At 39.1% G+C, this 12731-nt stretch overlaps 1 protein-coding gene across 2 annotated transcripts in view; it reads left to right on the forward strand.

Annotated features, from left to right (window-relative positions):
• The window catches only part of MYH11 (myosin heavy chain 11), a 54398-nt gene that overhangs the window by 36984 nt on the left and 4683 nt on the right, over positions 1 to 12731 (forward strand). For both annotated transcript variants that reach the window (XM_026053963.1, XM_026053964.1), the window contains exons 18-39: positions 78 to 147; positions 290 to 450; positions 1257 to 1365; positions 2181 to 2312; positions 2594 to 2800; positions 3164 to 3301; positions 3929 to 4052; positions 4536 to 4707; positions 5667 to 5879; positions 6310 to 6454; positions 6543 to 6749; positions 7241 to 7345; positions 7438 to 7590; positions 8032 to 8280; positions 8447 to 8659; positions 9345 to 9557; positions 9744 to 9905; positions 10139 to 10267; positions 10828 to 10916; positions 11155 to 11278; positions 11469 to 11677; positions 12214 to 12322. In XM_026053963.1, coding sequence (XP_025909748.1) covers positions 78 to 147; positions 290 to 450; positions 1257 to 1365; positions 2181 to 2312; positions 2594 to 2800; positions 3164 to 3301; positions 3929 to 4052; positions 4536 to 4707; positions 5667 to 5879; positions 6310 to 6454; positions 6543 to 6749; positions 7241 to 7345; positions 7438 to 7590; positions 8032 to 8280; positions 8447 to 8659; positions 9345 to 9557; positions 9744 to 9905; positions 10139 to 10267; positions 10828 to 10916; positions 11155 to 11278; positions 11469 to 11677; positions 12214 to 12322 — 3433 coding nt within the window. The remainder of the gene's footprint in view (positions 1 to 77; positions 148 to 289; positions 451 to 1256; positions 1366 to 2180; positions 2313 to 2593; positions 2801 to 3163; positions 3302 to 3928; positions 4053 to 4535; positions 4708 to 5666; positions 5880 to 6309; positions 6455 to 6542; positions 6750 to 7240; positions 7346 to 7437; positions 7591 to 8031; positions 8281 to 8446; positions 8660 to 9344; positions 9558 to 9743; positions 9906 to 10138; positions 10268 to 10827; positions 10917 to 11154; positions 11279 to 11468; positions 11678 to 12213; positions 12323 to 12731) is intronic.

The raw sequence follows: 12731 nt of genomic DNA on the forward strand, positions 1-12731 counted from the left end.
TAACTTCTGTGGTTATTGATAATCTGTGCACAATAGTCTAAATCCCCCATCTAAATCATCCCCCAATCTTTTGGCAGATATGAAATTCTTGCTGCAAATGCTATTCCTAAAGGATTCATGGATGGGAAGCAGGCTTGCATACTGATGGTGAGAACAGCATTTTTGCTTTTATTGATAATCAAATCTATACCTTGTATAATAATGATTGGGAGCAAACAGAAATGATAAGTACTTTTTAATACTCTAAACCTCAGCATTGACATGAACAAATATCCCTGTTTTCTTCCAGATCAAAGCATTAGAACTTGATCCCAACTTGTACAGAATTGGACAGAGTAAAATCTTCTTCAGAACCGGTGTCCTGGCTCATCTGGAAGAAGAGAGAGACCTGAAGATCACAGATGTTATTATTGCTTTCCAGGCTCAATGCCGAGGCTATCTGGCAAGAAAGTAAGACTATATACTTAGAAACAGAATGTCTTTGGAACAAAGCATTTATAGTAGCTTTTAGTTATCTGTATAACAAGAKATGAAGATTATTCATAATTTTAATTACCAATTATTTGTATTGCATTAGCACTCAACTTGTGTCCAGTGTCCAATTAGAAAGAATCAGCTACATTGTAAGACTGCTTACTCTCTCTGTACTGTAAGCAAGTTCTCTGAGACAATAGGCTTAGTTAAGCATATATTTGTACAGGGAGCACAAGGAGCATCCTTGCCTATGAATGAAATCTTAAGCACTACTATGATAAAAATAGCAGCACCATTGGAATTTATGAGATAATTTCTTACACAGCAGTAGACTACTAAGCCATTCAGCATGATCTCAGTTAATCTACGTCACAAAACTATAATCAATAATGCCCTTTTTCAGGGCTTGACCAAGACTTTCAAGTTACCAGGCAATCAAAATTGAATTTAGTAGGTTTAAAAAGTGATCATCAATACCAGTTCTAAATGCCCATGCACTCTGAAAGTTGCTCATACCCGGAACGAGATAAGTACTTTGTGGTTTGTGCCCATCTAATGGCATAAATGGTCAAAAAAGTAGAAGACTAAACAAAATCTGGAAAACATAAAACATAGACACTTTTTAAGTGATAAGATAATTTGGTCAGCCTTTCCAAAATATGAGGCAAAGCAGCAGACCCATCAKCAGACTCCCATGCAGAGCTGCTTTGCTTAATGTGCGTATCTTTAAGAGACTGTGTGTTCCCAGACTGAACAAATTTGCTTTGTGTTTTTAATTACAGAGCATTTGCCAAGAGACAACAGCAGCTCACTGCAATGAAGGTTATCCAGAGAAACTGTGCTGCTTACCTGAAGCTGAGGAACTGGCAATGGTGGAGACTGTTCACTAAAGTGAGTGACTGTTCTCAGTGAATCTATCCACAGTTTTCCAAAAGAAACAGAATGCACAAGATACCAAGTCATGTTATKTCAGGAACACTCTGGATTAGAGAAACACTAGATGTATTTATACAATACCATTAACATTAAAGCTAGTTGTAGGTCAAAATGAAAAACTTTGCTAGCTAAGCAAAGATTCATACAAAATGTAGCATTTTGGGGGACTTTTATTTAACTGTCGAAATGGAACAAGTTCACATATGTGTGCAATGAGAAGAGAGAGTAAAACTGAATTTGTGGATACGCAGTTACTTAACTACACAAAACTCAATAACTCAATTTCCCTCATTGGGACACTAAACATTTTCCTCCTAAGCTGCCTTCTGTTGRAGAAGGCCCGTCTCTTCAAGAACAGCCTTCATTTTGGATATGAGAAACTGTTTCTAACTGCACAGAGAGCAACCTTACCTTCAAGCAGAAGCAGACAATAACCCCCAAGTGTATACGCTGCCCTTCCATGCAGCAGACAGCTTTTACACTTCTTAAATGCATGAAATCAGACTCAGAATTCTCCCAGAAAATAACACAATAGAAGACAGAGGAGCTGACAAGGCTTAARAAAATTAATGCAGATGTGGTTAAGAACAATATTGCTGAGGCTTGATGATGTAAAGATATATGCACCAAGCTTGGTTAACCAGCACACTACTCAAGCAACAACAGACAGTGCTATTAGCACCAGTTAACCTGGCACTTCTACATATTGCATTCAGTAACGTAAATGCTGAAAGGAAACATTCATAAAAAAAAACTTTTCTCCCTACCAGGTGAAACCACTGCTGCAAGTCACTCGCCAAGAAGAAGAAATGCAGGCCAAGGATGAAGAACTGCAGAGAACTAAGGAAAGACAACAAAAAGCAGAGACTGAATTGAAGGAGCTGGAACAGAAACACAGCCAGGTGATGTGCAGTGCTGGGCCTCCAGGAAATGCTAATCACTTTTTCTTCTTTCTAGAAGTATTAAAATAAAGGTGTTTACTTAAAATCTCACTTCTATTCATAGCAATAGAYCCGAATCAAAGTTTGGTGTAGGCAAATTCCCAGCTATTTCAGCATAGGCCTAACTTCCACGCACAAGGYGTGTTGTACAGCCACCAACCTGAACACTAGAATTACAAAACACAACATGGGCCATTTACAGCCTAAATGTTAACTTCCTGCCTATTTTATTATCTGTGTAGCTTTGTGAAGAGAAGAACCTCCTTCAAGAGCAGCTTCAAGCAGAAACTGAACTGTATGCTGAAGCTGAAGAGATGAGAGTCCGTTTAGCTGCTAAGAAACAAGAGCTGGAAGAGATTCTGCATGAAATGGAAGCCAGAATTGAGGAAGAGGAAGAACGTAGCCAACAGCTGCAAGCAGAAAAGAAAAAGATGCAACAACAAATGCTGGTAAGCAGGCATAAGCCATGAATACAGACAATAAGTAAAAGAAAAATTAGAGATCGGCAAACTTTGAATCCTATGAAAATGTTTGCTGTACAGCAGTTTATTAATCCCACTGAAAAATAGAGCTTCTTTCCTCTATTCAGTTCTTCATAAACATCCTTCCCCTCTYTCAGTTTAGATCTTCTTTCTTTTTCTAAAGAACTATTTTAACAAACTTTTCCTTTTAAATTATCTAGGCTAGTACAAGTCATCTATTTCTTAGTAAAAACAAAGCCTGCAAGACACCCAACTTGGACTGACACATATTAACCCTTTTCTACATTCCAAGTAGTAGAACACACGTTCTCTGTGTTTCTTTCTGAAAAGGACCTTGAAGAACAGCTGGAAGAAGAAGAAGCTGCAAGACAAAAACTGCAACTTGAAAAAGTAACAGCAGATGGCAAGATAAAGAAAATGGAAGATGATATTCTCATAATGGAAGACCAGAATAACAAGCTAACCAAGGTGAGTGCTGTGGGTCCAGCTTTGAGATCTGTTTTGGGGACAGTATTTTCAAAAAAATTCTCCACAGCAATCAAGCACAAACAGTGGAGTAAATGTACTCTTGGCACATAAAAGTGGCTTTTTTGTTGTTAAATAAGGTGTTTAGCATTATCTGGCTCCCACTTAAATGCTCCTACTATTGTTTGAAAGAATTTCCATATGTCTTTGTCAGCTATATGTGTTACTAACTCAGTTCTACCTGGGTAAGAGTGGCWCATCCAATCCTCCAGCACTGAATTATCCATAGGCTTCTCTAGGTTCTCTATACATTTCAATGAGCCTTTCAGGCAGATGCCAGACAACGATTTCAACCAAGCTTTCTGTATAAAATTGAAAGTAAGCATGTATTTGAGTACTTTTTGAAAGGAAATGTTCTTCTGAACATTGTACCAAAGCCTAATAGCAACAGATTTGAGAATATGGAAGTACTAGAAACCAGTTTTCATCACTTCTGATATTGGCAGGTTGGAATATGTCACTACAGTTTCAGCATATGCATATTCAAAAACAGTATCTTGGTCATTTTTAGTCAGTTTTCTGTTCACCAACAGATACTTCAGATAATACAAGTATTTCATTTTTCTTTAGGAAAGAAAACTCCTTGAGGAAAGAGTAAGTGATCTAACAACAAATCTCGCAGAGGAGGAAGAAAAAGCCAAAAATCTTACAAAGCTGAAAAATAAACATGAATCTATGATTTCAGAACTGGAAGGTAACATGAATAAGTGTTTTACTATGTGCATCAGTTATTATTTGATACTTAGTTGAAAAAACACACAAGAAAAAGGAAAAAACAGAATTTGGAGAGGACATTTTTCATTTTTGTGTGGTCTCATTTCATATGCTAAAACCACTTTATTTCAAAACAAGCGTGAATGATATTCACCAAAATCCTAGAGTCAGAACAATGCCTAATCTATGGATATGTACTTTTCTCGTATAGAAGAGGAAAGGGAAGAAAGTTAGGAAAAGTTAGTGCTGCTTCTGAAAAAAGGAGAAATATTTGATTTTTKGGGGGTGGCTAGAAGTAAGTGAGGACAGCAAGGTCCTGCCTGGTTCTTCAGAAACAGTGATTTGTAGTTAAACATCAAGCCTCACCACAGACCAAAGCGCTCATATGTCTACATTCAGAGTTACAGTAAGGAATCCTTGTGCTAACACACTCCCATGACCAAAATTTTTTTTTTTTTTTCAGTGAGACTAAAGAAAGAAGAGAAGAGCAGACAAGAACTGGAGAAAATGAAAAGGAAATTGGAAGGGGATTCGAGTGATCTGCATGAGCAAATTGCAGACCTCCAGGCGCAGATTGCTGAGTTGAAGATGCAACTGGCCAAGAAGGAAGAAGAGCTGCAAGCTGCTCTAGCTAGGTAGCCATTTGCTCTGTACCTGCAGGCACACTGCAATTCTCTAGCTGGAGAACTTCTCCCTTCCCAGGGACAGGGATGCTGCTGCTGTGAATTTCAGCTCTCGGTTATATCCTCTCTGCATGCTTCCCCTACCTTTAAGCCTCCATTTGCAACCAAAATGACATTACCTCATAGACGTAGCTAATCTGCCCTATAGATATCAGTGAAAAGTTTTGTTTCCAATAGCCTTGACAGGGCTGTCAAGTAAAGGATAGAGTAACATCACAGTTCACAAATTTTGCCTTTGGGGCAAAAATTACTTAAGTGTGACCCTGATCCACTCCAGTTACTGTGAATTTTTCTTCTAAACTTAGTGGGACAACAGTCATCCAAAGCTTCTGCTGAATGAGCAGATTTAGCTTCTCCACTTATTGTGTCCTGATAAAGTTTAGCTCTTAGGTCCTTTTTGCCTCTGTTCCCCTCTTTCTTTGGTTCTTTCTTGCACTGGGAGCCACCATCTTACATGTGAAACAGCTATTTTAGCCTACATTCCTACATTTAGCCTAGATATTATATAGGAGAGGAAAGCTTTAGTTTTTCTGTTCATTATTTAGGACAATGAGCTGAACCTACAGTTTTAAGGTAGGTACATGTAGATCTAATGCAGCACTTCCAAAACTTACTGACATACCCTCCTGCTCACAATTACCATTAAGTACCACTGAGAACTCTAGAATACCGATGCACTAAATATACATATATAGTTTCAAGCGCACAGTATCACAAGCCATCTTAAATACAAGTAGATACAGCATTAGATAGATTAACCATCTTTCCTATTAAAGTGATAACATAAAAATAAAATACTTCCATTTTGCTAAAATTAAAATTACACCTTGTGTATAAACCTTTAATTCCTGAAAGATCTTCCCAAAGTGAAATAATTTTTCAATATATAAAATGAAATATTTTTCTTTCAGRCTTGAAGATGAAACTGGTCAGAAAAACAATGCCCTCAAGAAGATCCGTGAATTGGAAGCTCATATCTCTGATCTCCAGGAAGACTTGGAGTCTGAGAGAGCTGCAAGAAACAAAGCAGAGAAACAGAAGAGAGACCTCGGTGAAGAGTTGGAGGCTCTTAAGACAGAACTTGAAGATACTCTGGATACCACAGCCACTCAGCAAGAGCTCAGGTATGGAGAATTAGCATGTAGGCCAAAAATAATCACCAAGCTCTATACARTACTGTCTAGTGATTCATACGGAACAAAGAAGACATATTTGTGCATTTGAAAATGAGAAGCAAGCAAGGTAGGTGGGAAGGTTCTCTACACTGATAGCAATGATCTCCAAGATCTAGACATTTAGGTCTAGACTTGGTCCATTTAGGTTATCTAGATTATTTTTCTGGAGATATGCATCTTATTTTCAGTCATAGCACTGCCTATTTTAGGCATCTAAGTAATTCAGCCTTATACTTATTTAGATTATAGTTCTCAACTTGATTTTTTTCCTAGCTTTGGCAGCCACAGTAACCTTGTGCAACTGTGCAGTAGTGTCATTTTTCTTGTTACTGGAAAATTCTTATCTGCTGCTGTTCCATTTATATGTGTTACCTTCCAGAGCAAAGCGTGAACAGGAAGTCACAGTGCTGAAGAGAGCTCTGGAGGAGGAGACTCGAACTCATGAAGCCCAAGTCCAGGAGATGAGGCAAAAACACACTCAGGCTGTAGAAGAACTAACAGAGCAGCTGGAGCAATTTAAACGGGTAAACAATAATCCATCTCATTGAAAACTATGCATTGTATAATATGACTACCTTCTACAGATCACCTTTCTTCACTTAATGCTTTTAGGCTAAAGCAAACTTGGATAAGACCAAACAGACACTGGAGAAAGACAATGCTGAGTTGGCTAGTGAAATCAGGAGCCTGAGTCAGGCCAAACAAGAGGTGGAGCACAAAAAGAAGAAGCTGGAAGTACAGCTGCAAGACTTGCAGTCCAAGTATACTGATGGAGAACGTGTTCGGACAGAACTCAACGAAAAAGTTCATAAATTACAGGTAAGAGGGAGTGTGACCTTTTATATTGACACTGGAGCTTTGAGAAGACCAGGTAAACTCTGCTTTATCAGGACATATCTGGAAAAATTCCCTGGCCCTGCTGACTTCTGATGGAATGTACCCTTTTTTGGCCACTGTAGGGTTCCCACATTGAATTCTTGTTTTGGTTATCACACCATGAAATGATTATAACCACGCTGTCCCATGGAAGCAAAAGCTTTAAGCCACATAGTCCCTTTATATATATTGTGGCCTGTAATGGTATCTACAGTGAACAGACTATTGTGGTCTGGTGGTGTGATCRGTGACTCTGTTACATATTTTACAGAGATTTGGTGTTTTGGGKTTTTTTTGCTTAAGGTAACCTAGAAGCATAAGAGCAGATTGAGATACTGTCTCAAGATGGGATTTTACCCTAGAGCAAATTAAAGTTGGAGGAAGGTACTGAAATCATTCAAAATAAAGAGTATATTCACTGTCTTCTCTCATAGGTTGAGGTTGAAAACGTTACTGGTTTGCTCAATGAAGCAGAAAGCAAGACAATCAAACTGACCAAAGATGTTGCAACCTTAGGATCCCAGCTGCAAGATACACAGGTAAACTTGCATCCAGTACAGCTCACCTATAGATATATAAAACGCTCTATGAGAAGACYTCAACTAATGACAGATTGATATGGTGACTATAGGAGCTGCTTCAGGAAGAGACACGACAGAAGCTAAACGTGTCTACCAAGCTTCGTCAGTTGGAAGATGAGAAGAACAGCTTGCAGGAGCAGTTGGACGAAGAAGTGGAAGCAAAACAAAATCTGGAGAGACATATTTCAACACTGACAATACAGGTATCAGTGCCATAGCTAAATCACTAGCTGCATCTCTGAGGTTTTGTCAGTAATTCCAGAGGTTTCAGATCTGTAGAAATAACCTCGTACAGCAGATGGACCTTCAGGGAACAAGTTGTTAGCCCAGATGGCATCAGTGAAGCACTACGGCAGAGCCAGCAGTCTGCTTGACAGTGTGATTTCTAAGAYAGATTCAAATGCAAGATAGGTAAAATGCAAGATACACTCCAGCACAGTCTTGCACATRAGGCCTGTTTGGGCCTACTAGTCCTGTAGTAGGCTTCATTTTATGAAGGATGAGTGATTGGTAACTGCCATTGGCTTMACATGGATCAAATTAAATAAGATTTTTGGGTCATAGATGTCTTASGGCCACCTTCCATATTAGGCTTTGCTGTCTCTGCTGTAAGATTAATTTCATTCTCCAAATTCAAATTTCAGCTGTCTGACTCTAAGAAGAAACTACAAGAATTTGTCATCACAGTAGAAACATTGGAAGAAGGTAAAAAGAAATTCCAGAAAGAAATTGAGAGTCTCACACAACAGTATGAAGAAAAGGCTGCTTCTTATGACAAACTGGAAAAAACAAAGAACAGACTCCAGCAGGAGCTGGATGACCTGGTGGTAGACTTAGACAACCAACGTCAGCTGGTCTCTAATCTGGAGAAGAAGCAGAAGAAATTTGATCAGGTGTGAATTTAAGATTAATTCCCTTTCAGTCTTATCACTTAACTTTCCTGGAACTTTATGAAACCTTTATGAAAATACATTTTTTTTGCTTTCATTAACAATTKGCAAGACAGTTGCAACATAAAAACCTTATTCTAATGACTTTCTGTRTTTACCTTTTTTACAGATGCTAGCCGAAGAGAAAAACATTTCCTCCAAATATGCAGATGAAAGGGACAGAGCAGAAGCTGAAGCTAGAGAAAAAGAAACAAAGGCTTTGTCATTGGCTCGGGCACTTGAAGAGGCTTTGGAAGCCAAAGAAGAACTGGAGAGAACAAACAAAATGTTGAAAGCTGAAATGGAAGATCTTGTTAGCTCCAAAGATGATGTTGGCAAGAACGTAAGTTTCTAGTGCAGAATCATTCCCACGGTAAAAACTTAAAATAACTTTTAACAAAAAAAAAATCATTGATTTTAGCACAAGAAGTTTTCTGTAGCACACAAATCCATTCAGCAATATCAGATATTTCATGCAGAATTCAAAGGCTATCCCATTTGTGTCAAAAGACTTAGCAAAACAGCTGCAAGCTTCTTTATTCCTGACATGACTTGAAGTCAAGTTTCTTGAAGATTTCTAAGACAGAAGAGATTSTAAGCCATTTGCTAGTTTATTGTAGCTTTGAAGCTGCAAACTCTGCAGATCTAGTTTTGCTAATTATATTTGACTACCTCACAAACCATTCATATAGTTACATGAGCACCAATCACATAGCTCCAAGAAGTTTCCACCATAGTACTTTTTTTTTAATTACAGTGACATAATATTACTTCTAATCTTAACTGAATTCCATAATAATACTTGACTAGATTAAAAATGAAAAGAGTGTGACATACCAAATCTCAGGTTGTAAGATCTTTTATCTTAGGACAGATGTACAAGTGTACAAAAAATGCTAACATACCATTTTGGATGCTCTTGTAAGTTAACCCATTCATTGCCCACATTCAAATATTTCAGGCTATGTTTTAGCTGGATTTTTAAAAATGTTTTATAATAACTATATTAATTCCTTATTGCTTGAAAGGTCCACGAATTGGAGAAGTCCAAACGTGCCTTTGAACAGCAAGTAGAAGAGATGAAGACACAATTAGAAGAGCTGGAAGATGAGTTACAGGCTACTGAAGATGCCAAACTCAGGTTGGAGGTTAACATGCAAGCCATGAAAGTACAGTTTGAGAGAGACTTGCAAGCCAGAGATGAACAGAATGAGGAGAAGAAACGACAACTGCTTAAACAGGTATCATTCCCATTGTTGTCTCTGTAAATGTCTCCTGAAAAGTTGAAAGTAACCAGTCTCATGCTATTACTAAAGAACTTTACAGTCCTTGATTTATACAGTGCATATACAGTACTCATATATAYAGAAAGCATTTAAACATGCTCAATGACTTTCCTAAACTTAGTCATCTTCTTTAATGATCAGCTCCATGAGTATGAAACAGAACTGGAAGATGAGAGGAAGCAACGTGCCCTGGCAGCTGCAGCCAAAAAGAAGTTGGAAATTGATGTCAAAGATCTAGAAGGTCAAGCTGATTCTGCTAATAAAGCTCGGGAGGAAGCCATTAAACAACTTCGCAAACTGCAAGTATGTAATTCCATGATTTTTTTTCCATTGCTGTCTTTCATTATGCCATGATATGAAAGTTAGAGGACTTTGATTAAAGGGTCAGTTTTAACTAAATTCTCATAACCAAGTAACTGTGATGTTCATTTTGAGGTCCCTTCCAACCTCAACCATTCTGTCATTTGTCAAAACTTCTCTTTTACTAAAGTTTTGATAAAGTCCAACAAAAGTAAACTGTTAAACTTTTCAACTAGGCTCAGATGAAGGATTACCAGCGGGAGCTGGATGATGCACGGGCTGCCAGAGAAGAAATATTTGCTACAGCAAGAGAAAATGAGAAGAAAGCCAAGAGCCTGGAAGCAGAACTCATTCAGCTTCAAGAGGTAAAGCCGGAATCTTTTAGAGCAATATGAAGCACAAGATCTACTGTGAAATACACATCATCTCCAGTAGCAAAACACAACTCGCACTTTTAAGAACAGCAACAAATATAATAGCTTTCAAGGTTGGAAAGCTTTAACAACTTCTTACCATGTCCTCTGTGTATTCCAATGAGGCTGTCAGAACTACATCTGAACATTTCCAGACTGAATGGAAAAAATCTTCAAAGAAAGGCATAATGCACCAGATTTAAGGGGAAATTACCTGTATAATCCAATATAAATTGTTTTCAATAACCACAAATTCCCAAAGTCTTGTTAATGATAGAACTCCTAGGTGTATTAAATGGAAAAAAAMCACTAAAACCAATAAAATAGAAACCAGCTGTCTGGTTTGTTGTGYTTCCCTAGGACTTAGGATACAATAAGAATTTATTCCATTAACCCGACAACCTAGCTTACACTGGTTTTAGGAAGATCCTAGTCTTGCATACCATGCTATGATTAATTTCATTTGAACTCTGGTTAGTTTCTTTACTATGCTGCTTTTTCCTTTATCCTAGGATCTGGCTGCTGCAGAGAGAGCTCGCAAACAAGCTGACCTGGAGAAAGAAGAGATGGCAGAGGAACTTGCAAGTGCTTCTTCTGGAAGGTAGGAATGGACTGGATCACTTGAAAGGCTACAGTCAAGAGGCATTCACCAGCAAGTTTACCTAGAGAAGGTGGAATCCTGCAGCCATCTACCTTAACAAATCAATAGGCGCATATATGACCTGTTTCACTCACTGAAATACCTAGTTTTGTTTTCCTCATGAATTAGGACCTAAAAGTTTCAGACACAGTCAACTGGTCAGGGCCTAACTACACATTTCCTACATTTAAACTTACAGGACAAGCCTTCAGGATGAGAAACGGCGCCTGGAGGCAAGAATTGCACAACTGGAGGAGGAGTTAGARGAGGAACAGAGCAACATGGAAGCCATGGGCGATCGCATGAGGAAATCAGTACAGCAGGTAGAGTTCCTTCAGTACGTGTGTGTGTGTTTGTGTGTGTGTCCGTCCATCCGTCCCTTTCTGTTTGTAATCTAGCAAAAGCTGTTCGTGGTTCTGAATAAATATTTGGAGAATTGCCACAAAGAACATTCCTTGTCATTTCCCCAAAAGCTGGCAGTGCTTTAGACAGCATCCATTCTCACCCTTGCAGGCTGAGCAGCTGAACAACGAGCTAGCAACAGAGCGCGCCACTGCCCAGAAGAATGAAAGTGCCCGGCAGCAACTGGAGAGGCAGAACAAAGAGCTGAAGAGCAAACTGCAGGAGATGGAGGGAGCTGTGAAGTCCAAATTCAAAGCCACAATTGCTGCTCTGGAGGCCAAAATTGCTTCTCTTGAAGAACAGTTGGAACAGGAAGCCAGGTACTGAATTCCCAGAGGGCACAGACATCTACTCATTGATCCAGTTACTCAAAGACACAAGTAAACCAAGRCRTACAGATTTGGGTCATCAGACTCCCAAACGCTACTGGGGTTTGGTAAAGTCTTTCCCACACTTCATATTTTATAGAGCCACAGCCAATTATTATAGATTCTAAGGGACAGTTTATTACTGGAAAGTTCTACAGGCWTCAAAAGATCTTGTCCCCTACCCGTTTAGGGTAACCCTACCAGGTTTATCTCCATTAATTTCCATGCAGGAATATTCTGTGAGGAAATCACCTTTTGTTTTAGATCATCTCCTTCCTTTGAGCCCCTCTAGCATCCAGCAAGGTCAAATGCATATTTGATTTATTTTGAGAGGAGAATCTTTTATGCAAGTTTTGCTCAGAATTCATCTGTTGACTTCAATAATGCCTTTATATTGGTCCTTGGTGCCAGTTTCACAAGCAATGTACTTGGGGCAGATGAGGACTATACGCTTTCCAGGTCACTAAGTGTCACACCATCATTTGCAGAGAGAAGCAAGTTGCAGCCAAGACGTTACGCCAGAAGGACAAGAAGCTGAAGGACGCACTGCTGCAGGTGGAGGATGAAAGAAAGCAGGCGGAGCAGTACAAAGAACAGGTATCGGGCTATGTTCTGAAGGTTTTAGTTTGGGTAAAAGGGAYCTCTGGGGTTTACCCACAAGAAAGAAAGATTCTCTGCTCTGTCCCAGAAATATATGTCAAAAAAAGGCAAGGAGGAAGGAGGCTCTTCATTCTGGAAAGCAGACTGTCTGCTTGGCTTTCACGCTCGGAAAGCTATACAGCCCTCTGCTAAACTCTGCCTCAACAGTATGATTTTGCTTCCATCCTGAGGCAAGTCCAAAGTTCTAGTCCTTGTCAAACAGCCAGATGAAGCTGTCTGACGTGCCTGGGGGGTGAAACAGGACTGTGCCCAACATCCCTGTTGGTACATGAGTGAAATGGATCACATTTTATCCAGCACTAAGAAGTTTAGCTTTACATAATGCACTCCTGCAAAGCAGAAAAGC

The sequence above is a fragment of the Nothoprocta perdicaria genome, unplaced genomic scaffold (genome assembly GCF_003342845.1).
Source record: "Nothoprocta perdicaria isolate Ctin4 unplaced genomic scaffold, notPer1 scaffold_12, whole genome shotgun sequence".
In the NCBI taxonomy this organism is placed as follows: domain Eukaryota; kingdom Metazoa; phylum Chordata; class Aves; order Tinamiformes; family Tinamidae; genus Nothoprocta; species Nothoprocta perdicaria.